The 27,839-nt window shown below is 52.8% G+C and overlaps 1 protein-coding gene across 2 annotated transcripts in view; it reads left to right on the top strand.

Moving 5' to 3' along the window:
- Positions 1-27,839, top strand: part of gatad2b (GATA zinc finger domain containing 2B) — a 50,306-nt gene that overhangs the window by 495 nt on the left and 21,972 nt on the right. For both annotated transcript variants that reach the window (XM_088621530.1, XM_088621531.1), the window contains exon 2: positions 27,376-27,783. In XM_088621530.1, coding sequence (XP_088477656.1) covers positions 27,377-27,783 — 407 coding nt within the window. In that variant the 5' untranslated portion in view covers position 27,376. The remainder of the gene's footprint in view (positions 1-27,375; positions 27,784-27,839) is intronic.

Below are 27,839 nucleotides of genomic sequence, written 5' to 3' on the forward strand. Positions count from 1 at the left end.
CGAAGCGCCGTTACAAAAAAAAAAATCCCGGATTTTAACAGGCAGTTCGTTTCATTGTTTCATGTGGCGTCTCTAGGGGTTAACAGATCGAGAAGCCCGTCGTCCTGCCTGCGAGTACAGTAATCGGGTATAAACAATGCAGAGCGGGCTGCGGTGCAGACGGGCTGATTTCGCCAAGGCGGCTGTCCGTAGCCTGTACAATAAACGCCAAGCGTGCCTCAACGTTTATTCGCTTAAAAGTCGCCCCGGCCGGTTGTGCGTGGACGCTACATGCATGAAGTGTGATGATTTACAGTATAGAGGGCGCCAAGTCTTGTAGTGTGCAATGGAGTTCGTGGTACAATTAAAAAAAAAAACCCCCGAAAATGCATCAGCCATTTACGTAAGTGAAGACGTGTTCTCTCAACTTCTTTCACATTGCACGCAAATGGCGTTTGCTATCGGGGCTGGTTGCTGCTGCCACGCATAGGTAACAATTAGCAAACTGTACGCGGAGGTGGGGGTTTTGGACTGGTGGTGGGGGGGGCTAACGGGGAGGCTTTTTAATGGGAAACGGGGACGATGACGCCGATTCCGAAGGCAGATCGATAATATATGCCGTCTGGTATCTTGGTGCGGCAGACACGCATCAGTGATGAGACGGAAGTTAATTTAGATTCTCCCCCCCCCAGCAGGACTGTACTGTAGTTCTTTGTGTTGTAGTATGGTACTTTTTTTTTTGAGCAAGGTCAGTGTGTGTTGTGTTAAAGGGATTATTCAACAGCCTTACCCTAAATTACCCTGAAACGTTTAACAAATAAGAGATTTGTGCTGTTTAACTTTGGAGTATTTTTTTTTCCGAGTTCCCAAAACGCTGTCTTGAAACTAAAAAAGTTGCAAGGAGATATCTGCCCTCCTTTGACGCCCCCCAGACACTCTGAGCCCAGCTGTGTTCTGATCATCCAGCCCAGTGGGTCTCAGTTCTGATGATATTGGCTGGTTTTTGCTCCACCTTTTGCTCTTAATCAAAGCCTGAATTGTTTCACTTTTGTGTTGAGGATTATTTTTAGGGGTGGCACGGTGGTGCAGTGTGTAGTTTTTTCTGCTTTTCAGCTCTGGGGCCCTGGGTTCAATTCTGGACCTGGGGGTGCTGTCTGTGTGGAGTTTGCATGTTCTCCCCTTGTTCGTGTGAGTTTCCTCCCTCAGTCCCAAGACATGCTGGCAGGTTTCTTGGCTTCTGGGAAATGTGACCCTGGTGTGAGTGCCTTTGTGTGTCTGTCTGCCCTGTGATGGACTGGTGTCCTGCCCAGGGTGTGCCCGTTGTTTGCTGGGATAGACTCTGGCTGCCCTGCAGCCCTGAATGGGATTCAGCAATTAGAAAATGGATGGACTTTATTTTTATGAGCTGAAAGCAGACTTGGAAAGCTGGCTTCGTAATCTAGTTTCAGAAGGACCCTTCTTCACTTGTTCAGGTGTGTTTCACTGCAGTGTGACCCGAAGGAAGAACTGTGGGAGTCTGATAGCACCCCTCCCAGCTGGTCCCTGCTCATCATGAGCTCTTAACACCCCTGTAGCTGGACTTTCAAAACTGACAAGCTGTGGAGAAACTGCATCGAGGGCTGTGTGCTGATGTTGTGGAAAATGAGCTTCAGCTAAGCTACTGTATGTTGGAAACTGAGGTCTGAGTGCAGAAGAAAGAGGCAGTTAAGTTCTAGACACCAAATCGCACAGCTGGACTGAAGACCAGCGAACTCGGGGGGGGTCACTCCGGGCCAGGGCGGGCTGCAAGGACCCTTGTGCTAGAGCCTGCTGGACAGAGCTCAGGCCGTCTGAAAGCCCATCAGACTGTGTGCCCTAGGCTGGTCTGTAGGCCTCCTGCAGTGTTGTGTTAAAACTGGGCTGTGCATGCCTGGCTTTAATGACTCTCCTGCTCAATGTGGCGTTGAGTGCCTTAGAGCAGTGACCACCAGGACCACCGCGGGGCTTCTCCTGGGGCCTGCCCGCCAGGGTGCTGCATTATGGGAAGGCTGAGAGACACGCCCTCTGTGGACCCCCGTGCTGAAAATAGTTTGGGAAAGTTTCTGTTGGAGAAATGAAGACCGTGTTGCGTGGCGCGACCCTTCTGCAGGGGAATAGTGTGGAGAAGGTGTCATTTGTCCATTTTCCACTCCACACCCTTTTACACACACCTGGCCTCTTCTGTACATTATCTCATGGCTTTTGACTCCTAATGATGCGTCACCTGTACTGCAGGGAAGCTCTCAAGTCTTTTTATTTTGTGTTTACTGAACGTGACAGCATAGGGTAATATGCCATTTAAATTCACTGAAAGGCAACTCTCTCCAATACTTTCTGTATATTTTAAAACTCTTTGACTGACAAGGTGTGGAGAAACTGCTCCATTTGGACTTTAATCAGAGTAATTATGGGGTTTTCAATGTGCTTTTGTTTAACTAGATACATTTTTAGTGTCTGGAAGATCATGGATGGTCATCCTCTATATGGGTTCCTACAAAGGTTAGGAAAGTGGTCTTTCTGTTAAACAGTGTAAAACTTGAGGTCCCTGACTTTCGTGAGTGTGCGCAGCGTGTTTTGGGGGCACATGCTCAAGATGGTGACGGGGAGGCAGCGCTGGGCCGCGCGGTGGCTGAGGTCAAGTTCTTGTGACCCGGTGGGGGGGGTGGGAGCAGTCCTGGTTCGGGCCGACCTGTGCTTCTGCTGGTTCCTGATGGGGCCCGGTTCGGAGTCGTCGGAGCTCTCTGCCAGTATGGCACTCGGACGGCACGATCAAGAAGCTCTGTCGGCCGGTGGGTGCCAAGATGAGAACAGTGCCAGATGAGCCAGATTCAGCCCCTCTAACCCGTTTGGGTACCAGCAGATAATGCCCGACGGCAGAGCCCCTTGTCTGTGCCACGCTTATCGGCGCCTTCCGCCTGCTCCCACTGTGCAGTCCAGCTCCTGTTCCCCGTGCTGTCCTTCACTTTGAAGTGTTAATTGCTTGGTGTGCCACTCTAATCCCAGTCCTTTCTCCTAACGAGGAGAGCAGGAAGCCTGTATGCGATGCTCTTGCTCTGCTAGCTGGCCTGGTGAGAGCAGTGCACTGTGGGACTGCGAGTGTTTCCCCAAGGCTGCTCGTGATTGGTTGTCCCACGTCTGCCAGCCAGCCCTCCCCCCCCGCTATCAAGAAAAGAGGTTCCGTTTTTCAGGCGCAGGACTTAGTTTTTAATTTGAAGTTTTAATTAGCTGATCCTTGTCTCAATGGTAGCCAGACTAGGGGCACTGGGCACAGCTGTCTTTAAATCCCTGGCTTCTCAGGAGCAAAGAAAGTCTTCCACTCGGTCAATCAGGTGATGCGTTTAGGTAACGAAGGACTTCGGGTGGGAAGACTTGGAAACGTTCTGGGCTAGGAGAAGACCGGGCATCGGCGCTGGTGCTGAGACCCTGGCAGACGGGTCTCGGGTCGAGATTTCGTCCAGTAGGCAGTTCTGGGGCAGGGCGGGCGTGTAGCAGGTCAGAGGTCAGCGGCTCGCGCCGGGGTTCTCCGGGTGCACAAGCCCTGAGCCGTGTGCAGCCGGGTGTCGCCCGACAGGAGCGAGTCACAGGAGTGTGCCAGTCAGGCCCTGTCTGGGATCGGGGGCCTGACCGTCTCGTGTCCAGGCTGTGTTCAGTGTGTCTGATGCTGCTGGATCTTCAAGTACTGATTCCCCCACAAGGGAAAGCGAAAATAGACACAAATTAATCTCGTCCTGAGAAGTTAAAGCAGTCTGGGGCAGTGCCAATTTCCCTAGGAAATTTTTAGGGCCTGCGAAGGAGGGGAACAGTAGTGACCAACGAAAAACGAGCTGAAACAACGCGCTGGCGATTGGCTCGAGGTGCTCCAGATCAATAATCAGACGCTGCTCTAGACACTAGCAGTATGGAAGTGATGGTGGCTCGACTCGCTCCCTCAATCAGGGGGTTTAGCACTGGAATAGTTTACAGGGCGTCACGTCAGTTGGCGTTCACCCTTCTTCACCCCTCGGAGTGAAAGTGCCCAGGGCCTACGAACCCCAAATCCGGCCCTGGTTTGGGGGTGGGGGCTGGTGTTGTGTGTGTGTTTTTTTTTTAATTGTCCTGTAGCTCAGTTCAGTGTATTTGTCATATGCACAAGTGCAATGCAATGCACATTTGCGTGTATGCTCCAATACAAACACCCTGCCGGCCCTATTCCGGACTCTTTGCCGAGCGAACGCCAGGGCTTGGAACGTGGGTGAAGGAAGGAGTCGGGAAGCTGCTCTCGCTGGTGGGGTGGTTTCTGAGTGGGGAGGAAGGCAGGTGGGCATGGCAGGGGTGGTGGGGGCGTTCTGCAGAGGCCCTGCCTGCTGTGAGGTACCTCTGCTCTTGCAGGATTCTCTGCTGTGTGTCAGGTACTTCTCATGGGTGCTAAAAATACAGCTGACTTGTTATTTTAAGGAAGCCCGGCTCATAGAAAAAAACCCGCGAGGCAGGAAGAGGCTGTGGTGTTTGCCTGTGTAGGGGGGGTTCTCTTAATTGCACCCAACCACCATTTACAGATGTGAGAAGGTGTCTAATTCTGCCAGTCCTGCAGCCAGAGTCCTGCTGATGAGCTCGGTGAGCTTGCTTCCCTCGTAACAATAGCTTTGGCTTAATGGGATCTGAAGCTCATGTATCGCATAAACCCCCCCGAATTGGGCATCTTCACCTCCCCCACCCATCGGAAGAAGAGAGCGTCTCTAATAATAATAATAATAATAATAATTCCTTACACTTATATAGCGCTTTTCTGGACACTCCCCTCAAAGCGCTTCACAGGTCATGGGGATCCCCTCCACCACCACCAGTGTGTATCCCCCACCTGGATGATGCTCCAGTCCTCTCACACACACCAGCTCTCAGTGGGGAGGAGGGCGGTGATGAAGCCAGTTCAGAGAGGGGGGTTATTAGGAGGCCATGATGGGTAAAGGCCAGGGGGAAATTTGGCCAGGATGCTGGGGTAACACCCCTACTCTTTTTGAGAAAAACCTTGGTTTTACGTCTCATCCGAAGGACTGCATCTGTTTACAGTATAGTGTCCCCGTCACTATACTGGGGCATTAGGACCCACATGGACTGCAGGGTGAGCGCCCCCTACTGGCCCCACTAACACCTCTTCCAGCAGCAACCTTAGTTTTCCCAGGAGTCTCCCCTCCAGGTACTGACCAGGCTCACACCTGCTGAGCTCCAGTGGGGCTGCCAGCTGGGAGCTGCAGGGTGAGATGGCTGCTGGCATATCATGGCTGGCTGCTGGCTTATGGATTTACAGAATTCGTTTTAGGGTCACAGTTTGGGCGAAGGCTATGCCCGGACACTAAAAAACCCCACAATGCTTTTCACTCAGAAGGAGTTCCCAAATTGGAAACGCCCAGGAAGGGCATTGAAATTTGAGCAGGAGCCCCTCTCATACACACAGAGTGGTGGGAGTATGCAACAGGCTGTTCATATGGTGGGGGCTGTGGTTTTCCTTTGCGAAACGGCTGATATATTTGCATCAATAGGTTGTGAAGTGTCAAGCGAGTTCGAGGGCGAGTGTCTCTGTTGAAGCTCTTGCCCACATGCTGGGAGTGGGGTCCTGTACCTCACTGAGGGACGTCTCTACCAGGGAGAGGTGTAGCAGAGATCCTGTGTCAGCAGCTCACTAAGTTGGGCTAGGAAATGCCTCTCCAAATGAGGGGGGCAGTTTTGGTAGGGAAGTGGTGAAGGGGGTTTAGCTAGAACACTGGGGTTCACATCTCGGACAGTCATGGGATCTTGATCACAAGCATTCTAGTCCTTAATTTAATATGTCTTCCCCTCAGCTCATTTGGGCATCTGGAAGAAATGAAGCTTTAGATATTGCTGAACTGTGGATATACAGTAAAACTAGTGCATTCTCAAAACCAAGTTGGCACTGGTCTGTTTTTATTTTTTGATCAGCTTTAGAGGAAATTGATTTTTTCATTTCTTAACTTTATTACACGGTTTATCATGCTCACCACTTCTGCCCCCACATCACCATTACAGCTTCACAGTGCTGGGGCCCTGGGTGCAGTTCTTCGGGTGCTGTCTGTGTGGAGTTTGCATGTCCTCCCTGTTTTTGTGTGAATTTTCTCCAGGTCCTCTGGTTTCCCCTTCCACAGTCCAAGCACATGCTGGCAGGTTAATTGGCTTCTGGGAAAAACTGGCTCTGATGTGAGTGTGTGTGTGTCTGAGTACCCTGTGATGGACTGGTGTCCCATCCAGGGTGTACCCTGCCTTGAACCTGTTGCTTGCTGGGATAGACTCCCTGTCTAGATTGCTACGTCTCCTGCACCTTGTCATGGTGCAGGCTGGAACCGGACGATCAGATGAACTGAGGGAGGGGCACCATGTCCAGATCCAGCCGGAATGGAGTTTGGCGTGTTGGCATCGAAGCTGTGCGAAAGGATATTGAATACTGAGGAGCAGCAGCTGGACCAAAAAAAAAAACTACTCTTATCTATACAGCTCGTGCTGGCTGATTTCCAAATGTGTGGTGCTGGAAAGTAGCAGAATCTGCTGAATCCTGAAACGCTACCAGCTGAATTCACCACTTTATCCAGTTCAGGGTCGCGGGGAAGCCGGACCCTATCCCAGCATGCAAGTGCAAGGCGGGGTATGCCCTGGATGGGACGCCAGTCCATCGCGGGGCACACGCAGACACAAACGCAGGCACGCGGGCACTCCCGGAAGCGGCTTACCTGGAGGGCACCCACACAGAACAGGGCGTACGCAGAGACGCAATCAGGTTGGCATGCCTGCTCTGTGTGCGCCCTCCTCTGCGCCGTGCCGTTCCTTAAAGGTGCTGCTCGCCGGTTAAGACCCGCCTGTAGTGTGTGTGTGTGTGTGTGTGTGTGTGTGTGTGTGTGTGTGTGTGTGTGTGTGTGTGTGAGGGGGTGCTATCGAGTGGTTCGGCCCAAGCGGGCCTCATGTCGCTGGGCTTGGTCTGGCCGAGGCTGGGCGTGCGAGCAGGTGGTGCCCTCAGTTAGAGAGAAGAGCACGTCTCTCCAGGATGGTGCTGCATCTGCTGGGAAGAGGCGTTCTTGGCCTGTGGGAGGCGCCACTGTGCCTGGGGCATCCTGGTTACGGCCCAGGATCCTTTGGGGTTGCTCAGGACCCTGGGGGCATTATTTGAGCCCCTCGCTGGTTTGATGTCTTAATCCTCTCTCCGCCCTGGAGGTCTGCTGCAGGCTTTGAATGCCACTTGGTTAGAAGCTGCAATGATCTGATTAAGATGGCGGTTGGCTCGTCTGAGACTTTTAACAAACCGGATTAAGGGCTCCTGCCCAGGCGTGAAGCTGCTGTCTTGAGGAGGCCAACAGCAGCTGCCTGACTGTCCTGTTGGAGCCCTGCCTTCACTCAGAACTCTCTATAGGCCTGGGAGTGTTTAATCAAGGAAGCTTAAAAATCTCCCCATGTTTTGCGTTAGATAAAGAACCTGCACAATTATTTTGCCCCCGTTATAGTAAAACCTAGTACCAGTTATTTCTGTGTATAGGATGAGTAAATAATGCCATCATGGGTCCTTATTACACAGAGGTGGAGAGGTGCAGTAGGGGTTTGATGCTGTTCTGGTGCAGCATGGGAAGTTTAGCAGAGGGGGCAGCCAGCTCTGGTCATGCAGCGTGGCCTGCTGGGAGATGGGGGGGCTGGAGGAACTTCCTGCTGCAGTTTTGCTGTGCTCTTCTCACAAACGCGAGGAGCACCAGTCAAGCAGGTTGGACTGCAGCTCTGTTGCACTGTGAAAAGCAGAAAGGTTACAAACGAGAGGATTTGGGTGGGAACTGACCCATCTCACCCCCCCTTTGGTAATTAGTAGTTAATAGATCTCATCCAGCTGCTTCTTGAACGAAGCCAGGGTGTCTGCTTCAACAGTATGGCTGGGCAGCTTGTTCCACACTCCCACCACCCTCTGTGTAAAGACGTGGAAATTCCTGTGTAATTTCCTCTGGAAATCCACTTCCATAACGTTTCCACTTGCATTCTTCACCTTATTTCAGACGCCCACTGGGCAGGCTTTGTAAAGTCCTGCCCTTAAGCCTACTTGTTCAACATCAACACTTGCTAGTTGACACCGAATTCGCTCTGCTCTTTCAGCCTGTGATGTCAACTGGATGTGCAGCCCACTGAAGTCATGGGTTGCTCTGACGGGTTCATAAGGTTTTTTTGGGCTGGAGGCTTGATTTCGTTACCCTGAAGCCCCAGAGGCAGTGGGGAGCCCTATACAACATGGGTGGCTGTGTTTCTGCAAAAGGAGAAAGGAACTTCAGATTTCATACTGTGAAGGTCCGACTCTCAGTGTGCACCTGGGCTCTGCCGAGCCTGGTTTCCTGGGCTCGGGCAGGTAGTGGATTTGGGTTCGTGCCCGCTTCTGACCCGGTATCAGACATGCCAGGTTTGAACCCAGATCCGTCTCCTGACAGGCCCGCCCTGGTTCGGAATTGTCACAAGACCCGATAAGGTGACTAAACCACAGAGCTGCTGGGCTCCTCCAGTTCATCAGTTCTTCTTCTTTCAGGAGGTTCCAGCCTGAGAACAGCAGCTCCTCTTGAGCTGGGGGTCCCGCCTGTGGAACTGAACTCCCTTGGTCTTGGGAAGTTATTGGAGGTCAAGTCTGACTGGAGGCAGCAAAGGGGCTAGTGCATTTGTGTCTTATTGTAATTCTTTGACAGATGAGTTTCTGCTCCCTCCACTGGCCTGATCCTGTTGCCTGGAACCACCTGCAGTCGGATCAGGACAATCACGGTCCTCACGACCTCAGTTCTTGGTTTACTTTATTAACTTGAACCCTACGTTTAAGAATTAGACTGATATTTTCAGCACTGCACCTTAATATACATTTCCAATGAGAATAAATAGTAGCTTCAGGAGCAGAACACTGGATGAGTTCAATGAAGCAGCTGAGAGTCTGTCTCAATGAGGGCTGTAGCAGTGAACGCCTGCAGACACTAGGAGTCACTGGGACAAGGCCTGTGTTACAGCAGTGGTCTTCAGGGCTGGAGCTGGGTGTCCCCTGTGTCTTTATGACAAGTGAAATCTTTCAGTTTTCCATCAGAGACCTTAGTTTTTTTTTCAGCTCTTAATTGGTATGCACACTGTGCTAGTAAGTGAGTTTCAGGATAGGCCTCACCCAGGTATATGACCTGAAAAGTTACCAACTGGACTGAAACAGAAGGGAAAACCTGTTGTGGGCAGGTCCTGGCACTGTGTGTGTGTCCTGCCTGCCTGTCTGTTCATCGTCAATTAATGACCTTTTAAATGTTTAGTAAAATACGAGGGAATAATTATTCAAATGATTCAAATTCTGCAAAGTGCAAAGATATCAGAAATAATGCACTTTAGGTGGTTTAAGTGTGGACAGAAGTCTACACCAGCAAGCAAATCAATTATAGATGACAATTAGCACTGGTTGGGATAAAAACTGACAGACTGCAGCACTCCAGGACCTGGACTGAAAACTATTGCCTTCGAGGGCATGTTCAGGTATTTTTTCCCGTTCAGAATTCGGAAGTTGCGGGTCTTGTTCACTCCGTGCTAAGGAAGAAGAATTAACCCAGCGTGTTGGAGAAGGTTTGAACTTCTCCCTTGGTTTGCACAAGCGAATCCTGCTGTCTGGCTGCTGGCTGAGACTGCGACTAATAAAAACAAACTGAAGCGTGGAGTCTTCTCGTTCCAGGCTGCTTTTATCTTCCTACCACGGTGCACAAGCCTTGATATTTACATATTAGCCACTATTTTTAGATCTGTTTGACTTCTTGCAGTTGAGTTTATTACATTTTACTGCTGCCTGTTTAGGCTTATAATGTCCCTTCTGAGGATTGAAGGTATGTGTGATCGGTCATCTATCATGTCGGCTACAGAGAGCCTTCAAGACTAAAACTTTCCTGCACAGTAAAAAAACATGTAATGACGACAATTCCTGAATGTGCATTGTCACCAGGTAAAGGGAACAAGCTCTGCCATCAGATATTTAGCCAACTGCAAATTCAAATGTCTGGGATGGATCAGTCTGCTATGGAATGGGAGTCCTGTGTAATCACTGGCTGTACCAGTTGTTACCTCCCTCTCCGAGTTCACCAGACATGCATGGCCTTATATTGTTGGTTGCCTTTCAGCCTGTCTGTTTGGTCGGTAGTAGTTAATTGATCCCTCAATTGGCTGTTTTTAGAAAGAATCCAGGCTACCTCCCTCCCCCAAAACATGGCGGAGTGGCTTGTTCCACACTCCCACCACCCTTTGTGTAAAGTGGTGCCCGGTTTCCCAGTTGGAGGATCCATGTGGAAGGTGCAAGAGCCCATCCCTGTTGCTGACCGCTGAGGGTTTACGCTCTGGGGTCGTTGTAAGCAGGAGGGGTTCCCGTGGGTGGAAGAGAGTCTGAGGAGGCGCGGTCGTTTTCAAACTTGTATTTTCAGCTCTTTAGGCCCAGCGTCTGTCACCGGTGGATTCACGTTATCAAGGCCTTACAAGTGTGCCCCGGTTAAGGGTGCTACGCAAAGCTGGAACACATTCTCTTAAGTAGGGCATTGATCTGGATATTGACATTTTATACTTCCAGTGTTAAGTGTGTGCCGCAGTGGTCAGCATCGCTGCCTCTCGGCACTGGGGCCCTGGGTTCAATTCCGGACCTGGAGTGGAGTTTGTACGTGCCCCCTGTGTTTGCATGGGTCTCCTCCCACAGTCCAGAGACGTATTGGAAGATTAATTGGCCCCGGTGCGTGCGCGTGTGCGTGTGTGTGTGCCCTGCGATGGGCTGGTGTCCGATCCAGGGGGTGTGTGTGTGTGTGCGCGCGTGTGTGTGTGCGCGCCCTGCGATGGGCTGGTGTCCGATCCAGGGTGTGTGTGTGTGCGCGCCCTGCGATGGGCTGGTGTCCGATCCAGGGTGTGTGTGTGTGTGCGCCCTGCGATGGGCTGGTGTCCGATCCAGGGTGTGTGTGTGTGTGCGCCCTGCGATGGGCTGGTGTCCGATCCAGGGTGTGTGTGTGTGTGCGCCCTGCGATGGGCTGGTGTCCGATCCAGGGTGTGTGTGTGTGTGCGCCCTGCGATGGGCTGGTGTCCGATCCAGGGTGTGTGTGTGCGCCCTGCGATGGGCTGGTGTCCGATCCAGGGTGTGTGTGTGCGCCCTGCGATGGGCTGGTGTCCGATCCAGGGTGTGTGTGTGCGCCCTGCGATGGGCTGGTGTCCGATCCAGGGGGTGTGTGTGTGTGTGCGCCCTGTGATGGGCTGGTGTCCGATCCAGGGGGCGTGCGTGCGTGCGTGCGTGTGCGTGTGCGTGTGTGTGCGCCCTGCGATGGGCTGGTGTCCGATCCAGGGGGTGTGTGTGCCCTGCCATGGGCTGGTGTCCGATCCAGGGGGCGTGCGTGCGTATGCGTGTGTGTGCGCCCTGCGGTCCATCCCCCTCCTGATGTAGCGGAGAGTGGCAGCGAGCTTAAAATGCTTTGGGTCCAGTTGATTTTATTCTTCTCTTTAAAACCGGCGACAATCTGCGACACATTATCTTACAGCGGGTAGTATTGTTACATGCTGGCTTCTCTGGGAAGCTTAATTACAATATAAGAGGGGTTACAAACGAAGGAAGGCTTTTTGGTTTATCTAGCTGGTGTGTAATCCAATTTAGCTTCCGGTACTTAATTGATCACGTCAACAACATGGCTAGGTAGCTTGTTCCACACTCCCCCCACCCTTTGTGTAAAAAATGGTGTTACTGTGCTTTTGTGTAGTTTCGCCATTTTAACGAGAGTGGCTTCTTGAGCTGTCCCGTTTTCCCAGTTCCTGGTAATCTGATCCCACGGCCGCACGTGTGAAGATGAGGTTATTATTTAGTAGCTCAATTGGCTCCCATGGCAACAGTTTTATTTTTTGCCAATAACTGGGAGGCGTCGCTAATTTTACCAAATCCTCTACTGCTTTGATATGATCAACTAAACATTTAGACACTTAGATCCTTGAGTTTTTGTTGTTGTGTGTAACCCGTTTTTTCACTGCGTTTCAAGGTTTGGCTGTAAAGTCTGCTTCATTAACTTGCTGGTGTCCTTTTTTTAAAAAGGATCACGCAGTTCAGGGTTGTTTTTGCAAGAGATACCGGCTCTTTTAAATGATGCTCGTTTCCAGTAGAGGCTGAATACAGTGTAAAAGATTGTTTCCAGTGCAGTTTCAGAGTGCCGTTTCAAGGAGCTGACCCTGTTACCAAGGTAGATGTTCAAATGGAGACGACCGGAACATGCCGGGCTCCCTGGCACACACTGCGAATGTAACATGAGCACCATAGAACGTAAATAGAAAACGTGAAGTATTATTGTAGATGGTGGTTCCACAACCTTCCCTGAAATGTTTCTTTGAATCTAGATGACCTTTTAAAGGCAGCCTAAAAATGTAAACAAAAGTTCAAGGCGCTTGTCTGAATGTTTAATTCGATCTAAAAAAAAAACCCCGATTATTTAATGATGTCTCTTCCTGGCACGAAAAACCCTCCCTTGGGCTCTGGAGATGGTCCGACCAGAAAAAGAAGAGGTGCTGATTTCTACCATCGTGGTCTTTAAAAAGCCCCTTCATAACCCTCTACTGCTTCCATCGCCTGGTGGCCTGAGCACTTCCCTGTGGATCTGCGTCTCTCGCCGCTGGGTGATTTGTCGTGCTGCGCGCGGCGCACGTCGGTGTTACAGAGCAGGTAAACTTCTGGGACAGTGGTTGAGCCGAGAATAGTTTGTGAAAGGGGGGAACCCTTCCCACCTCTCTCCCAAAGCGTCCCTCACGAAAAGGAGTGAAACTAACGGGGAGAGAGAGGCAGCAGGGCCACGGAGAGCCAGCTCAGGAGAAGACCCAAGCCTATGGATGAGAGGGCCAGGAGCCAGTGGTAGTTTTCCTTTCCGATCTGCGCGGCCCCAGACCCTCGGGGGGTGTGTGTTTGGGGGGCGGGTGGTGTCCGTTGCAGCCTGCTCTAGTCCAGACCCCTTCCGTGTGAAAATGTGGGGGCGTTCTGCTTCGTTAACTGCTCCAGCGTTGACTTGGACGTGGCCAGCAGCAATCACTGATGAGTCCTTGGATTATGTGGGGCTTTGCCTGTGTTTGAGGTGTAGATGGGGGGCGCAGGGGACAGTCATCAGTGCCAGAGCCGATCGGGCTGGTTTGACAGGGAGCTTCGGGGAGGTCCGGCTGTTGAGGGCCGGAGCGGAATCGGGTCAGGACAGCGGGACCCCCGCTCTCTGGGACTTGAGCAGGGTCCCGGTTTTAACATCTCATCCGACGAATGGCGCCTCCTACTGCACGGCGCCGCTCATTGCAGCAGCAGTCTGGTTTCCCATGAAGGCCTCCCGTCTTGCTACAGACCAGACGGGGGTCCCAGGGGCCTGCTGCTGGTGTGACACCCTTAACCTCCAGCTGCCCTTCAGGGCAGGACTAAGGAGAACCTGCAGCTGACCGGGGGGGTGGAGAACTGTGTTCCTGATCAAGATCTCCTCTCTGAACCTTAAACCATCCTTCTGTTTCTAGCTGGGACATACCCTTTGGTATGATCTGTGATCTGGTTCTTTCCTATGCTGCGTCTGGGCGGCACTGGGGGGGGGAGTCATTTAAGCCAAAGTGGAGTAGCAGTTGTATTGTTCGACCAGTAGGGGGCGCTACTGTTTTGAGGCCCATGGAGCGCCGGTTTGGACTAAGTTGGTGGGGGGGAGTTGAACCACACTGCCCGCAGGGGGTCTAATCTTCAATGGGCAGTGTTGCCCACCTCCACTACCTGAAACAGAGTAAGGTCTTAAACCAGGCCTCCCTCTGCTTCACTGGCTTAATGAAACTCTTACGGGTCTGTCCTGAATCAAATCGAGATTCTTTCAGTGCTCCTTGTGTAAATATAATAAGTGACAACAACACCTATGACATTCATGGTGTAAAGTGAGATTTATTTCTTTTCTCTCTGCGTTTGCCATGTGGAGAATATAGTTGTTCCTGGGCGTTATCCCCCCCTCCCCCCCACCATCTCTCCAGATGGCTAAACTTTCATTTATTTTTTTTCTAAACAAAGTCCGCCCCACCCTCTCGTCTGAGCTGTGTCATTTTGACAAGGTGCCAGGAGCAGATTTCTTTTTCTCGTAAAAAGGAGCTTTTTTTTTTTCTTTCTTCGATTCGGGGAGGATTGTCGCTCCCTCCCTCCCTCTCTCTCGCTCCCTCCCTCTCTCCCTGTGATGTTCTGACCACTAACGGCTCCACATTAAGAGATAATTCCATATGTGTCCTGAGGTTACAAACCGGCTCAGACTGGCTGCTTGTCTGACTGCGCTGGGCATTCTGGGTAAAGACTCTGGGGCCGTCTTCCTCTTCTTAAAGGGGCAGCGGCCCCTGTCTGCCGGGCGCAGAACCCCACGGGCACGTCTCTCGGCTTTGAGAAACGGCGGGGAGAGCAGACAGATGCTTTCCTTCAGTCGCTGAAGCCTCATTTTGTAAAAAAAACAAATAAAACAAATCCTGAAATTGCTCCTGAGCCAGATGAGACATGCAGGCTGGGGAAGAGATGAAATGGCGCAGATCCGGCTGTGCTCCTGCAAACCCACGTGCAGCCCGGCGAGGTCTTGCATCAAATTAAACGCCTGCGGCAGCACTCAGTAAGTGCCCACCTGGCACCGATTTTATTCTCTTGCACTCTTCCAATCCCACCAGAGAGATCTGCTCCCCACTCCTGCCACCCATGGTGTAAAGACGTGCAGCTGGTTTATCATCCGTATGGACAGCACCATGCCCTGTTGTATAAAGACCTTCGGTTTGACTTCTCCCTCAAGCATTCCTTAAGTTGGGATGTATTTGTGCAGAGCAGGTGAGCACCTGGGGGTCCCTCTCTGTACTCGGGACAAAGAGCCTCTTTCACGACGGAGGATGTGATGCTTCAGGTGTCTGGTGCAGGCCCTGCTCCCTTGAGCTCTCTTCATTTGAGCTCAGCCGGATCATTCCAAAGCTGTGTTTTACGGGCTTCCAAGGCTGTAGTTTTCCAAGATCCAGCTTTATTTCTCCTGACCTCCCTGGGTCCGAACTGAGCTGTTCATTTTACTCTATATATAGACACGAGGACTTGTTTTTTCTGTCGCTGCTCGCACTTGGCTTGTCGGGGTCATTTTTTTTATAACAAAAATGTATTTTGTGCCAAAGGGAAACACTTTTAAGAAGCCATTCGTTCTGAGTGCCGTTCCTCCTTTAAACTCTGATGTATGAGCCCTTCAGAGCACTGCATTGAGGGCATAATATATGTGTGTGTTTTTTTGTATTATTTGTCGCATTGATTTGTATACATCTTGTAAAGTCTTCTGGATGTTTTATGCGTTCTGCATTTGTTGTCTGTGAGGGAAATGTTTACTTGGTGTGTGTGGACAATAAAGTAGATTCTGTTTCTGATTAAGACCCTTAAATGTTGCGTTTCTGAGACGGCTGTGTGTCTCTTACTGCTTATCCCTGCTCCCTTGTAGTGGATGGGTGGAAGTGTGTTAAAACCGATTTCTCTCTCTCTCTCTCTCTCAGCTGTGTTCTCAGGGCACGAGTAGACTCTTATTTCACTGTTGTTGCTCTACAACTTGAACCTCCTCCTCCCCCCCCACGACAGGAGAAATGGAATTGATTAGCAGAGTTTAAAAATAGAGGGGGCCGGTTGCCATGCCGACGCTCTCAATGAGCCGTTGTCCCTTGTAGTGAAGGCCCAGGCCTGGGGACTCGGGGCGAGAGCTGTCTGTGTGCGGTGGGGGAACGGCGCAGCCTGGGTCCGAGTCTCGGATCTCCTCTGGGCTTCTGGGTGTACAGGACTTCCCTCAAATCCAGGAAGGCCAACGCTAACCATCAGTTTAATGGGGGGGAGAGAGGCTTTGTAGCCATTTATTTCTCTGTGTTGCTTTTGCGCATTAGAGACCTTTTCCGAAGAGGCCCAGTCATTCCTAGAATCCAAATTCCACTTTTGGAATGAAATGTGGGAACAGTTCTAAACAAGAGACGGGTATTGGGCACGTCTGGACCATATGTTGGTTAGCAGCTTGTTGATCTGATGATCCTGTCCAGCTGTTTCTTAGAATATACCAGGGTATCGGTATCCCACCATGACTGGTAGCTTTGTTCCTCAGTCCCACCACCCACTGTGCAAAGGAGTGCCTCCTGGTTTTTGGGGGGTTTCAATTCTGTTTTAAATATCAGGTGTTAAATAACCTTTAACTTCCTAGGAATCGATATAGTGTTGCACGTGCTGTAAGGGTCTCAGGCTCTAGAAACGGGGGATTGAAGACTGAGGTGTGGCGATCTGTGGATTCTAGAGTAAACCCAGTCTCCAGAGCCGGAGGTGACCCGAGAGACCGGGGGGGCCACATAAATTTGGCTCAGCTCCTTGGTCAGTCATTAAGAATCTTTAACAGCGAGAACTCCGGAGTGAAAGATAGGTAGTCGAGTCTCGGAAACGGCCTTCTCCCAAGCTGGAGAAGAGGGGCAAGACGAAGAGAGAGTCGCGCCAGGAGCGAGGGACGTGAGAGATCCGGTTCTAGTGAGGTTCTGCACCCTCTTCGGACAGAGCGATTGAAAGAAGCTCCGTCCAGATTTAGCCGAAGAGAGATTCTAGTTCAGGGTTGGATTGCGTTTCCTTCAGGACTCTCGTGGGCCCGTTAGGAATTCTGTAGGATTTGTTGGCAGTCTGGTCGGAGAGGCACAGGTCTCGGAGAAGACTTGTTTTTAAATAAGGTGACGCCTGTGTTGTGTTGTGTTTAGTTTGTGTTGCAGTTAATCGGTGTTTGCCTCTCATTGATCACTCTTCTAACAGTGAAGAAAGTGCCTCTAACTACACCAACCTCTTGGGTATATTCTTTACATGTTTTACAGTTGGGATTATTTGAATCGATTTCTATTTTCTTAACCCCCTCTGATTTGTAACAGACGGTGTCCGAGCAGGATTCTCTGGGTTAAATGTCTTTTTTGCAGGCCGAGTCATTTAACTCCCCCCCCCCGAAATGCTTCATAAATGCTGTTTTATAACAAAGGCTGGTCCTGTTTTTGTGATTAATTGGCTTTCACGTCTCCATGGCGATGGCACAGTGAGCGCTGCAGTCCTGACAGATCCAGGGCCCTGGGCTCCATTCGGGCTCCAGGCCTCTGTGTGTGTGGAGTTTGCATGTTCCCCCTGGTTTTGGGGGCGTTTTTTTGCTCCTGTAGGCGCCCTGTGCCGACGGCCCTGTGGTGCACGGGCGTCTTGTCCGGGCTTGCGCGTTCCTGATGACGGATAGATGGTTTTGCATGTCGGAAATTTCCATCGGCCATTCCCGCCGGATAGTTCCCATTTCAACGGTCTTCCAAGGCAAAATGCCTGCTGCTTGCAGAAGCCTGCCACCCCAACCCAGAAGTCTATTGGACAGTTACAGAGCGACAGGCTGGGGGGAGAGAGTTAAGTGCTCTGATTTCTTGGTGTATTGACACAATATTTCAATTGCACAATCAAGGTAGCCCTGATCCCAAACACCTTTTGCATGTGATCAGGCCATGCTGCTGAAGCTCGGAACCTGAATTCCTTCAAGAGACGGCTGAACGGAGTCCCTGGCTCACTTCCTAGCTCGCGAACGAGCTGGATGGGGGGCCACGTTGGTCCGTGCTTGTTGAAAGTCGCTCTTCAGTAGTTGTAACAGGGGGTCATCTCTATGTACATATTAGGTTTGCGCATTTCTGGGGAGACCCCGAGTCTTTCGGGGGCGTAGAGAGGAGAGCCCCAGACCTTTCCCCAGCTATTCCTCTGCGATCCCGGAGTCCTGTTAATCCCACTGATGGGCCAGCATGGCCCTCCCGCCTCTAATTGGCCTCGTTATCATTGCCCAGGAGCCTTTGTCCTTGTAGTGTGTCAGAGCTTGAGTTGGGCTGGGGGCCGGGAGTCTGGCTTGAGTAATTAATGGCCCCATTAGCTACTTTGCGTCTCCTTTCGTTTAGATGTGTTTTCTTGCACGGTGATCAATGAAATGCCGGGATGTGAAGGAGATGGTGTAGTAACACCCCCCTCCAATACAGCTGCCTCGTTTTCTGGGCTCTTTATCCCAGCATGCCTCCCAGGTGCTGGTGTCCCCACTCCAGGCCGATCCGAGAGGTCCCCAGCCGGATATTTCAGCGGAGGCGTCTTATGGTTCTTCTTGCACCACAGCCCTGTGGCGGACGGGCGTCTTGTCCGGGCTTGAGTTTTTCTGATGACGGATAGATGGTGTTGCAAGTCGGGGTTTCCATCAGTCATTCCCGACGGACAGTTCCCAGTTTAACAGTCCTCCAGGTTCTCTGCCTTTGCGCCTTTTTCCCCCTTTGGATCCTGCTCCTGCACGCAGCCATGCCATTACGATTTTCTCCTGCCTGACCGTTAACAGGTAACACTTTTTTTTTTCTCCCTTTTGTCCATGTCTAAGGCATCGTGTCAGCCTGTCTGCAGTCTTTGGCAAGGAGATCAGCTACCTGACATTCAGACAGCATGTGCTAGGTGTCCAGATTTGCAAAAGGGTGATTGTCTGTGTAGGCCTGCCTGTCAAATCCACAGCTCTCTGCTTTTAACCCCTTCGTGAGATCTCCAGCACCCACAAGGAGGAAGAGTTCTCTGGTCTAAACCCTGACTCAAGCTTTGAAACTACAGGATTAAGACTCTGCTGTGTTCATTGCTCTTCACCTGATGGTGTTGAAGAGCACAGGGCTGGGAGCTCCTGTTCCATGCAGTGAGAATCTTGCTGTGTGAAGGATTTTCGCCCCCAACACGTTTACATCCTCCCCTGGTGTCAAGATGTGTCTTGGATGATTTTGGCCTCATGCACATGGCCACCCAGTCCTGGGTGCTGTGGTGTTGGAGCCAGCTCGCTTTCGTGCTTGGCCTTTTGCCGTCATTGCCTTCTCTCGGTCGGGGTTGCTTGGCCTCTCCCCGTCAATCGGTTGACCTCACTGGTTCTTAACCGGGCCGTGCGATGAGGTTTCTTCTCCTTATCCAGGTGCATGCCTCTGGAGCAAGGTGGGAGGGGGGGGGTCTTAATTAGCCAGGTCGGCTACTGCTTGCTTGGCACCTGCAGGATTCTGCTGGCATCTGTGAGCAGGGTGCTGCACTGCTGGCCGGTGCCAGCCCTCCTGTCTAGCGCGGAGGAGCTCAGCCTGGTGCCTGAGCAATTGGGTGTTGGGAGTCTTGAGTTGCAGCCATGAAGACTAGTGGAGCAGAGCTCGTCAGTTCTGTATGTGGTCAGGGTATATAACGCCAACAGCCGGTGGTTTCCAAAGGGGGGGGGCTCTGCAGGTCTTACCTCTGCCTAACGGGTAATGTCGGCTGGCTCCAGTGGGTATGGGGTGGGGGGGGGGAACCTCATCGCTTCACCAAAAAGGGTCTTTTTAGTGAGGGAGCTGAACCGAGATACCTGTTGCTGTGCACTTCCTGCCTTCCCAGAATTCCCCGGGTCCGAGAGCGTTGGTCTTGGGGGTCCGACCGACTTGTCGGACTTGGGGTTTCTCCAGATCCGCGCGTGCCGTTCAGGAATAGGAAAGACAAAAACGTGGCCGGGAAGGGGGATGGGAGAGAAGGAATTCTGCGCCCAGCTGTGGTTTTGAGGTTTTTTTTTGGGGGGGGGAGGGGGTGAGGAGGAGGAGGAGGAGGAGGAGGGTGGTGCGCTGCCCTTTGACCTATTCCAGCAGAACAATTAAAAAAACAACAACAACTTGCCCACATCTTCCGCACCGCAGTGACGCACGTGGTCAGCAGGCACTCGGGGCCTGAGCGGCCTTGTTTATTTTCTTTTGTTCCTCAGGAAGAGGTCAGGGGGTACCTCTGGGAGGGGGTGGGGGTGGTATCACGCCTACTGTGCCACAAGCTCGCTGCGGGCGGAGGCAGGCGGCTCGGTTTTCAGGCAGAAAACTTGGATACTGTCGGTCTCCTTTACTGTAAAACCCCCCCAAAAAAGAAAAGGATGACCGGTCAGGAATTCAGCTGCTGCCAAAAAAATAGACGTGTGTGTGTATATAAAGGAGTTCACAAGCAGCGGTGTATTTTTAGAGATGGGGGGGACACTGCTGCCTCTTGATTTCTTTAGTGGACGTCTGGAAGTCAACAAGTGAAACCCCCATAGCGGAGCGAGTGAAGCTCGAACCCGGGACCTTGTGTCTGACCTCAAGCGCCCCCAAGGGCCCGGCTCTCTGCGGCGGGGGGGGGGGGCTGTTGTGTCTTTACAGGGTGCGGAGCGCAGGAGCTGGGGCGTGAGGCGCACAGTCTGAGAGCGAGAGTGTGTGTGTGTGTGAAGGCCGACTCCCTCAGGGGGAGGGGGAGGGGGAGGAGGGGGCTGGCAGTGTGTGTGTGTGGTGGGGGGGGTGTTGGCATGCTTTAAGGGCGCCGCCTCCTCGAGAACGGCTGACAGGCCCCTCGGTCGTGGTGTCTGTGCGCCCCACACGCGCTCCCCGTTCCTCCTGGGCTTTAGCCACCTCTTCAGTGAGGGGGGGGAGCTTTGAGGGAAGTTTTTGAGGGGGGGGATCGGAGCCTGACCTCTGCGGGTTCGGGGGGTCCGGCTGTTGGGGGGTAGTTCGCTCTTTTGTGACAAATTGAGGTTCACAGGGCGTGGGGGTTGGGGGTGACTCGCGTGGGGTTTTGGCGGGCGAGCGCCTCCGCGCCGGTTGCTTTTTGTCCCTCGTGCGGGGCTGTGAGCTCGCGGCGCCTCCGGGTCCCAGCGCCAGCGCCAGCGCGCGCCCCCGCCCGAACAGGCTCACGCACGCGCGGGGGGTGTTGGAGACCCGGAGCTCCGGAGTCTCAGTCTAAAATAATGGCGTGCGGGATCGGCTCGAGTGAGAGCTCGTCGTTTCTCCTCCTCCTCGCCAGACAGAAACAAAAGCGGAGAGAGAGAGAGAGAGAGGGGAGGGGTGGAACGGAGTAAGTGGGTAGAAAATCGCGCCCAATCCTCACGTTTGAGTGGGAAACAGTCTTTTTTTCTCATCTCCCCCTGTGGTATAGCGTGGTGCCGGTGTGTTTCTCTCTCTCTCTCCGGGGGCGGGGGGGCGGCGAGTCTGGCTCCTGCAGCGGCCAGGGGGACCAGTCAGTATATTATGTAAGGGGGGGGTTGGGGAGGCGGCGGGGGGGGGGGGGTTGAAGACGGGCGCGCGCACCCTACAGGGCAGCTCTCGTTGGCGCGCGCCCGCCCCGCGCTCCCGCGCTCCCGCGCCCGCGCGCGCTCTCCCTCGCGGTGGGTGGCGGCGCTGGGAGGTCTCGTCGGGGTCTGGGGCTGTGGGCGTCTTTCTCCTCCCCAAACCGAAGGAAACGGCAAAAAAAAAAATCATGGCCGCCTCTACAGGATGGCTCAGGCATAAATCACTGTCCCTGGTGTGGTTCTGTTTTGGTGGCGGTGGTACTAGCTGTTTTTTTTATTTGTGTTTCTGTGTGTGGGGCTGCCATGCTTGTCGTATGAGGTATTTGACTTTAATTATACCCACCCCACCTGCTTATGTGTCATCGCAGGGCTGTTTGGCCCGGATTCGTCTGTTCTGTTTTACGAAGGGTGGGGCGCTAGCCACTTGTGGCGCTGAGCTTCATAAAGAAAGCTGCTGAGCTTATTGTTCAGGGAAATTGTTTTTTTTTTTCTGGTCTATTTCGGCCCAATGGGTGACGTTTATAGATTTAAAACCTTACAGAGAGGGCAGGATGCGTGTTCTCGTGTGGCAGGGGGGAAGAAATTGAGCGTCGCGCAGGGCTCTGAAGATACCGCCCCGTCTCCAGCGGCGAGGGTCTCACATCTGCGTCTACCCCCCCCCTCCCCACCCCCATTTTTAATGTAATCTTTGTTGACATTTTTTTTGGCGGGGTCAGCTTTCCAGGTCTGAGACAGAAGTTTCCCCAGAGTCCAGAAATCTCGCCCCTGATGCCAAGCTCCCGGGTCGGGTCAGCTGGCGCCGCTTACCCGGGCTTGGGTCGGACCTGCGGCCTGGCCTTCGTTAGCCCAGCCCCTCGGGACACGCCAGGCCGGGCCGCGGCTCAGACGGGCCCGGCCCGGGTGGATGGCGTGGTTCTGTGCTGGCTCGGCTGCTGGATTTCCATTGCCTTCTCCAAAATGCCCTCTGCCGCCCCTGTGGACTGTGTGATCTGGGCACGCCACCCTCCCTGGAGCTCCAGGCTGGTCTGCTCTGGTGTGTGTGTGTGTGTGCGTTAGGACAAGCTAAAGCCATGCAGAAACTGGGACTCCCATTGCACAGCACTCCAAGCCAGTTTCAGGTTTTACGGCTCACGAGACTGTAGGCTGCAGCAATCCCAGCAAAACAGGAACTGCCTTTTCCTGCTTCTTGTGCCTTTTGTGTGAAGAGACAGATGCAGCGTCAAAGTAGTGCCTGATGTGCTAAGTGTGGCACAGATCTAATTTGCGAAGGCACTCGCAGCTCGTCAGGGGGTGGTGGGGGGTTCCTTTCCCCCCCCCGCGGGTTTCTGTGGGAGAGAGCACCAGCCTGGGCTGCTGATGGAGCTGCCCCAACGTTTTACCTCGAGCTCCGCTAAAGAAATATGCAAATCTTCAGGTTGGTTTTTTTTTTCTTCTGCAGCTCTAACTGACTCTTGCGGTGCGCGTCGGGACGTTTGAGTCCACGCCGCGCCGAAGGCCGCGGGGGTGGAGCTCCTCTCCCCTGTCGTCAGCGGGAGGGCGTATGTGCGTCTGCTCGCAGTCCCTTTCACTTTGCCGTTGTGGGAAAGTGAACGTCTTCAGTACAAGAGTTTCCACAGCGAGGTGGCTGTCCCAGCCTTTTCCAGCCTTGTTCCAGACCCCCACCACCCTTTGTGTAAAGTGCGCCACAGCTGAAGAAGGCCCCACAGCCGAAATGTTGTGTTTTCTTTCTTCTCTTTTCAGCAGGGAATAAACCCATTACTTGCCCAACCTGAACTACTCTTATTAGAAAGTCGTTAATGGACACTTGCTCTGTATTCGTTACCTGGCCACCTGTGAAGGTGGTAGCGAGACTGCTGTAGACGAGCAGTCGGTCGCTCAACAGTGTGAGAACGGACTGACCAGGGCTCCGATTGGTGGGATTTCTTGGCGGGGGTGCTTCTGAAACAGCACAGGCAATTATATCCTCATCCTTGTGAAATCCTATGGGGATGCACAGATCGAGCTAGCTCAGTAAGCTTTGGGTTGATGAAGGGCTTGTTTGTAACCAGACCCTGAATTCGTGGGGCGTGTTAGGATCATGACAGCCTGGTATGTTAAAAGCTCCGAGGCCCAGGAGTGAAATATGGAGGGAATGCATTTCATTCACCAGTCAGCATAACGGCATTTCTAACCAGGCCTCCTTCAACAGGGAGTGTTCCTGCGCTGCTGGCCGTCTCCGCTAGCCGGATATTCACCCTGGGCGTGCATGCACCGATCATGCGTGTTGGGCGGAAGAGACACGCGTGTACACGCGCGCTCACACACACACACACGCATTATTCACGCACGAGGCCGGGCCCGGCGCTCTGCAGGCCCTGAGCACGAGCGTGATTGATTCCCTCACGCTTGCGCGTCTGGGCTGGCAGCCTGGGCGCTCATGCAAGAAGTGAGCCACCGCACACTGGTGCACGCTGGTGGCCAAACAGGCCACACGTCCACAGCACGCAGGGAGGCAGATAACCCCTCCCAGCCCGGACGGTCAAGGCACGGGGCAGCCGAGCAAGTGTCGGAGTGGTTCCATGTGCATCGGAATGGGATTCAAGCAGGGAATTCTAAAAATCGCATGTATCCTGATTGCTCCAAACTTTTTTAGAAATGCCATTGTCTTGTATTGTGCTGAGCTACTGTTTATATAAGTAGTAATGCTGAATTCATGTTAAAATGACTTGTTATTTAGGAATATAGGTTTTAGAAGGAATGGCTTTGAGTGTAGTGGAGTGTTTTGTTTTTTAAGAGGTCGGTGTGAATTCTGCCTCCTGGCATTGTGAAATGGTGAGAGCTCATAAATATTCATCCCCTTAATATGCATCCATCAGTGTGGGTTCCTCATCTTGACTGCTATGCCTGGAGAAGCTAGTGTGTTGTCTCGAGCAAGGTAGTGATTCTCCTCCAGGTTTAATTTGCAGGTTCCTGTTTCTTAAGATCACGTCCTGAGCTGGCAAGGGTCGAGAGAGGAGTCAGGGTGACAAACGTTGCTTTACAACTTTTGAGATGTTTTTTTTTTTTTACTTGTTACCATACATTTAGATATTGTAGAGCATGTTTGCACAGCACAAAATTAATTGGCCATCTCTATAGCTCGCGTAGAACCCAGCAGCACGATTGGAGAGGCTGTCGGTGCCGCTGTGCCACGCGGGTCCGCAGTGCCCAGTTTGATTCCACCCCCTGGCACTGGGCTGGGTGGAGTTTGCACGTTCTCCCCAGGTTCCCAGGTTCCCTTCTGAGATCCTCCTACCCATTCCTGTCTGGAGTTCTTAGCCAATTGCAACCCCAGCTCCGACCCGGTAGACCGGCCAGGTTTTAAAATAAGAATAATCCACATAATTCACAGGGCATTTCATGCATGTGACCTGCATGTCTTTTCCTGTCCTTGAATGCTGGTTTAAGGAATTCTTGACCTTCAGTTAAGAGCTCTGTTTGATCTCTGCTCACGGAGCCCCTGATATTCTGTGCGCATTGAGCCAGACTTCCATGCAGCGTTGTGACACCGGCAGAGGATACGGAGACCAAGAACTGTCGTCACGGTGAAGAACTGCACCTCCAGCCCTGTATCCGGGTCAGAACCAGTCGCCTTATCCTGTGTTCTTTGATTTCGGATTCAGGTGCTAAGGAAACCTTATTCATGTCGGGAGAAGTTTGCCGTTTCGGATTCAAGTAGTTGGTTTGCCCGCAGTTTGTGCGCGACGACCGCAGAGCCCAGCTGCGCAAACCGGGCGTTAATTTTCTGGCTGCACTTTTCCGGCTCTTTCTGTAGAGAGTGAGCTCTTCCTCATGTGGTGTGAGGTGTGGGAATCTTCATGGGCTCTGTGATGTAGGCAATTTTGATTGTGTAGGATTATTTAACTTTGCAGGGTGTCTGCTATGCTTGTATTAGCTCCTCTAGGTCTCTGTCCTTATTGTAGACCTGCGTATATTTTTACTGGGTGTCCTGTAGCTATATTCTAGGCCTAAAATACCCCCCCACTCCTTCCGCGTGAACATTAGTACAGGGGCACCTGCGAATTGAATTTGAGGCATCCTTTCTGCTTCAGTAGCTTTGCTATGATGCTTTACATGCACGCCCACTGGCCAAAATATGAGGAACCCCCAAACCAAATTAGGTTTCTGTTTGCAGGAAGCATACACCTTGAATAGGATTTGGGCCCATCTTCCACAGGTTCTGAAATGCAGTTAGTTCCTTTCTGTCCCTTCAGACAGGGTGGTCTTCCTCTGAGGCTGTGATAGGGGTGATGTTCCCCCAGCTTCTCCTGTCCCTGAAGTTCACTGCCACGAGTGAATTCGTCCCTGTGCCATCCCAGTGAATTCGTCCCAGTGTCGACTGTTTTAGATGAGGAGAATTTTCCCAGGCGATCCAGAATTGCTATGCCGAGTTTTAGATTTCGAGTGAACATATTTCATACAGCCCTTGTAAAACTGTGTCCTGAACTGTTTTTAGATTGGGCCGACATGGTGGCACAGGGGGCAGCATCGCCACCTCATAGCGCTGGGGCTCAATTGCTCTTGCTTTCAAATCCAGACTCCAAACCCATTTCTTCGGACGGGCTTTTATTCAATTGATGTCCGCGTGTTCTGCCCCTAGCATCCATTTCTACATTTTAAACCCCTTGTTTTTAATTATGCTAATCCTGTTATCTCCTCTCTTTTTTTTTTTTCTTGCTATAAAGCCCTCCGAGAAGCTACTTTTAAAGGCGCTTTCTAAAATAATTGATTGCTATCCCTGTGCTGAGTTTGTTCTCCCTGTGTTCACTAGGGTTTCCTCCCACAGGCCAGAGACAGGAAAATTGACCCTGGTGTGAGTTTGTGCCCTGCAGTGGACTGGCGTCCCATCCAGGATGTAGCCTGCCCTTTGGCTCGTGGCTTGCAAGGAAGAGGCGCCGACTCCCCCACAAGCCTGTGTTGGAAAAAGCAGTTACAAAATGGGTGGATGAATGTTTTTAGAATGAGCAAACATCCTGGTTCACACTTACAAAGCACCCGTGGCATTTGGAATTAGTGGTGGGAAGTTTCATCTACCCATTAACTTTAGGCTTTTAAACACTGGCTGGAGTCTTATTGTTCTGATGTCAAGCCAAGCTGTAGTATCCTGGCAAGTGGGCTCTAGCTGTTGGGCTCAGAGGCCTGATAATTATTCATCAGGGCATCCAGACCGTTATGGCAGGGAATGGTGCCCTCGTCCTGGGGAAATCCTCTAGGGGGGGTAGTGGGGTTGGGAGTGGACTGGGGGGTTTTATCATAATTGCCCCACACACCAGCTCCCCGGGGGGAGGAGAGCAGAGTGATGGAGCCAGTTTTGGAGACCGAGGGTCCTCCTGCAGGATCAGCTTGCTTCTCGGCGCGGTCCTGTGGAAGCTGGAGTGGCGCCGTCCCGGGCCCAGCTTGATGGACAGAGATGCGGGTTTCATCCTACGGCCTCCTGGCCTATCGTTGTTCTTGTTGGCGATCGTTGTTCGGTGGCGATCTTTCCAGCAGCCGGATTTCTCTCGGGGGCTGGTGGAAGCGCACGGGGCCCCAGAGCCCTCGCGGTATTGGCGGCTGCGTCAGCTGTGCTTGGGTCTGCCGGGCGTGCACACGGGTTCCAGCAGACCCCAGGGGTGGACAGTCTCGGGAGAGGCCTTAAAACCACCACTGCCCAGTATTGGCACACGGAGCCTTTAAATACAGCGTGCAAAGGGACTTGTAGCGTTTGTCTTCTTAACAAATGCGTCTTGCTGTTCACTTTTCACCTTGGCTTAGAGTAGTGTGTTCGCGATTAGCAGCCGTTCCACCGCTGAGGCCTGTACATGACACAGGAGAGCTGGGTAAAATGACCCCGTATTCTTACCCGTGTGCAATATGGGCGTGTCCACATGAGGTGTGAAGCTGGGTGGTCCGGTGGTGAAGGCAGACTCTTCTCAGGAGGAGTCTGAAGCCCTCGGCCGTATCTCAGCGGCTCCTCGCGTGCTGTGAGCTGTCTTGTGGGCCGAGATGTCAGACGCAGCTCTGGTGGTGTGTGCCCCAGTGGTGGAAGTCATTGTCGTTGCCATATTTCATCTTTTATTCGGTGGACAGCAGGTGTCCGAGACAAGAGTGGGTGTGTGTGTGTGGGGGGGGGTGTTTAACACCTAGCACAAAAGGGAGGAGACCCCAACCCCTGCTGCAGCCAGTTTAGCCCTGTGGTTGGCATGGAGCGAGCTGATGTGGCGTCCCCCGCGCCGGTCGAGTCAGGAGACCCCTGCTGACCTCTCTCTCTCTCTCTTCCCCGCCCCCCCTGCAGGATGGAGCACCGGAGCGAGGAGGCCCTGCGGCTCGGCCTGATGAAGCGGGGCCTGGAGCCGGCCGAGGAGCGGGACCGCGAGGAGGCCCTGGCCAAGCGGCTGAAGATGGAGGGCCACGAGGCCATGGAGCGCCTCAAGATGCTGGCCCTGCTCAAGCGCAAGGACCTGGCGGGCATGGAGGCCGGGGGCGTGGCCGGGGGCGGAGTCCTGGGCGAGGCCAAGGCCGGCCTGGGGGCGGGGTCCGGCTCCGTGGGCGGCGGCGGCGGCGGCGGCGGCGGGTACGAGGAGAAGCTGAACGGCAGCCTGAGGAGCGGCGGCGGTGGCCATGGCGACCCCCGGGGGGGCGGGGCCAAGGTCGGGAAGGAGAACATGGGCGACGAGCCCGTGGACATGAGTGCCCGGCGTGGGTGAGTGCCCCCTGGTGGTCGCATGCAGAACTTCAGGTCCCGGGCTGTGCAGGCAG

Source organism: Lepisosteus platostomus, chromosome 26, assembly GCF_059453375.1.
Source record: "Lepisosteus platostomus isolate fLepPlt1 chromosome 26, fLepPlt1.hap1, whole genome shotgun sequence".
Lineage (NCBI taxonomy): Eukaryota > Metazoa > Chordata > Actinopteri > Semionotiformes > Lepisosteidae > Lepisosteus > Lepisosteus platostomus.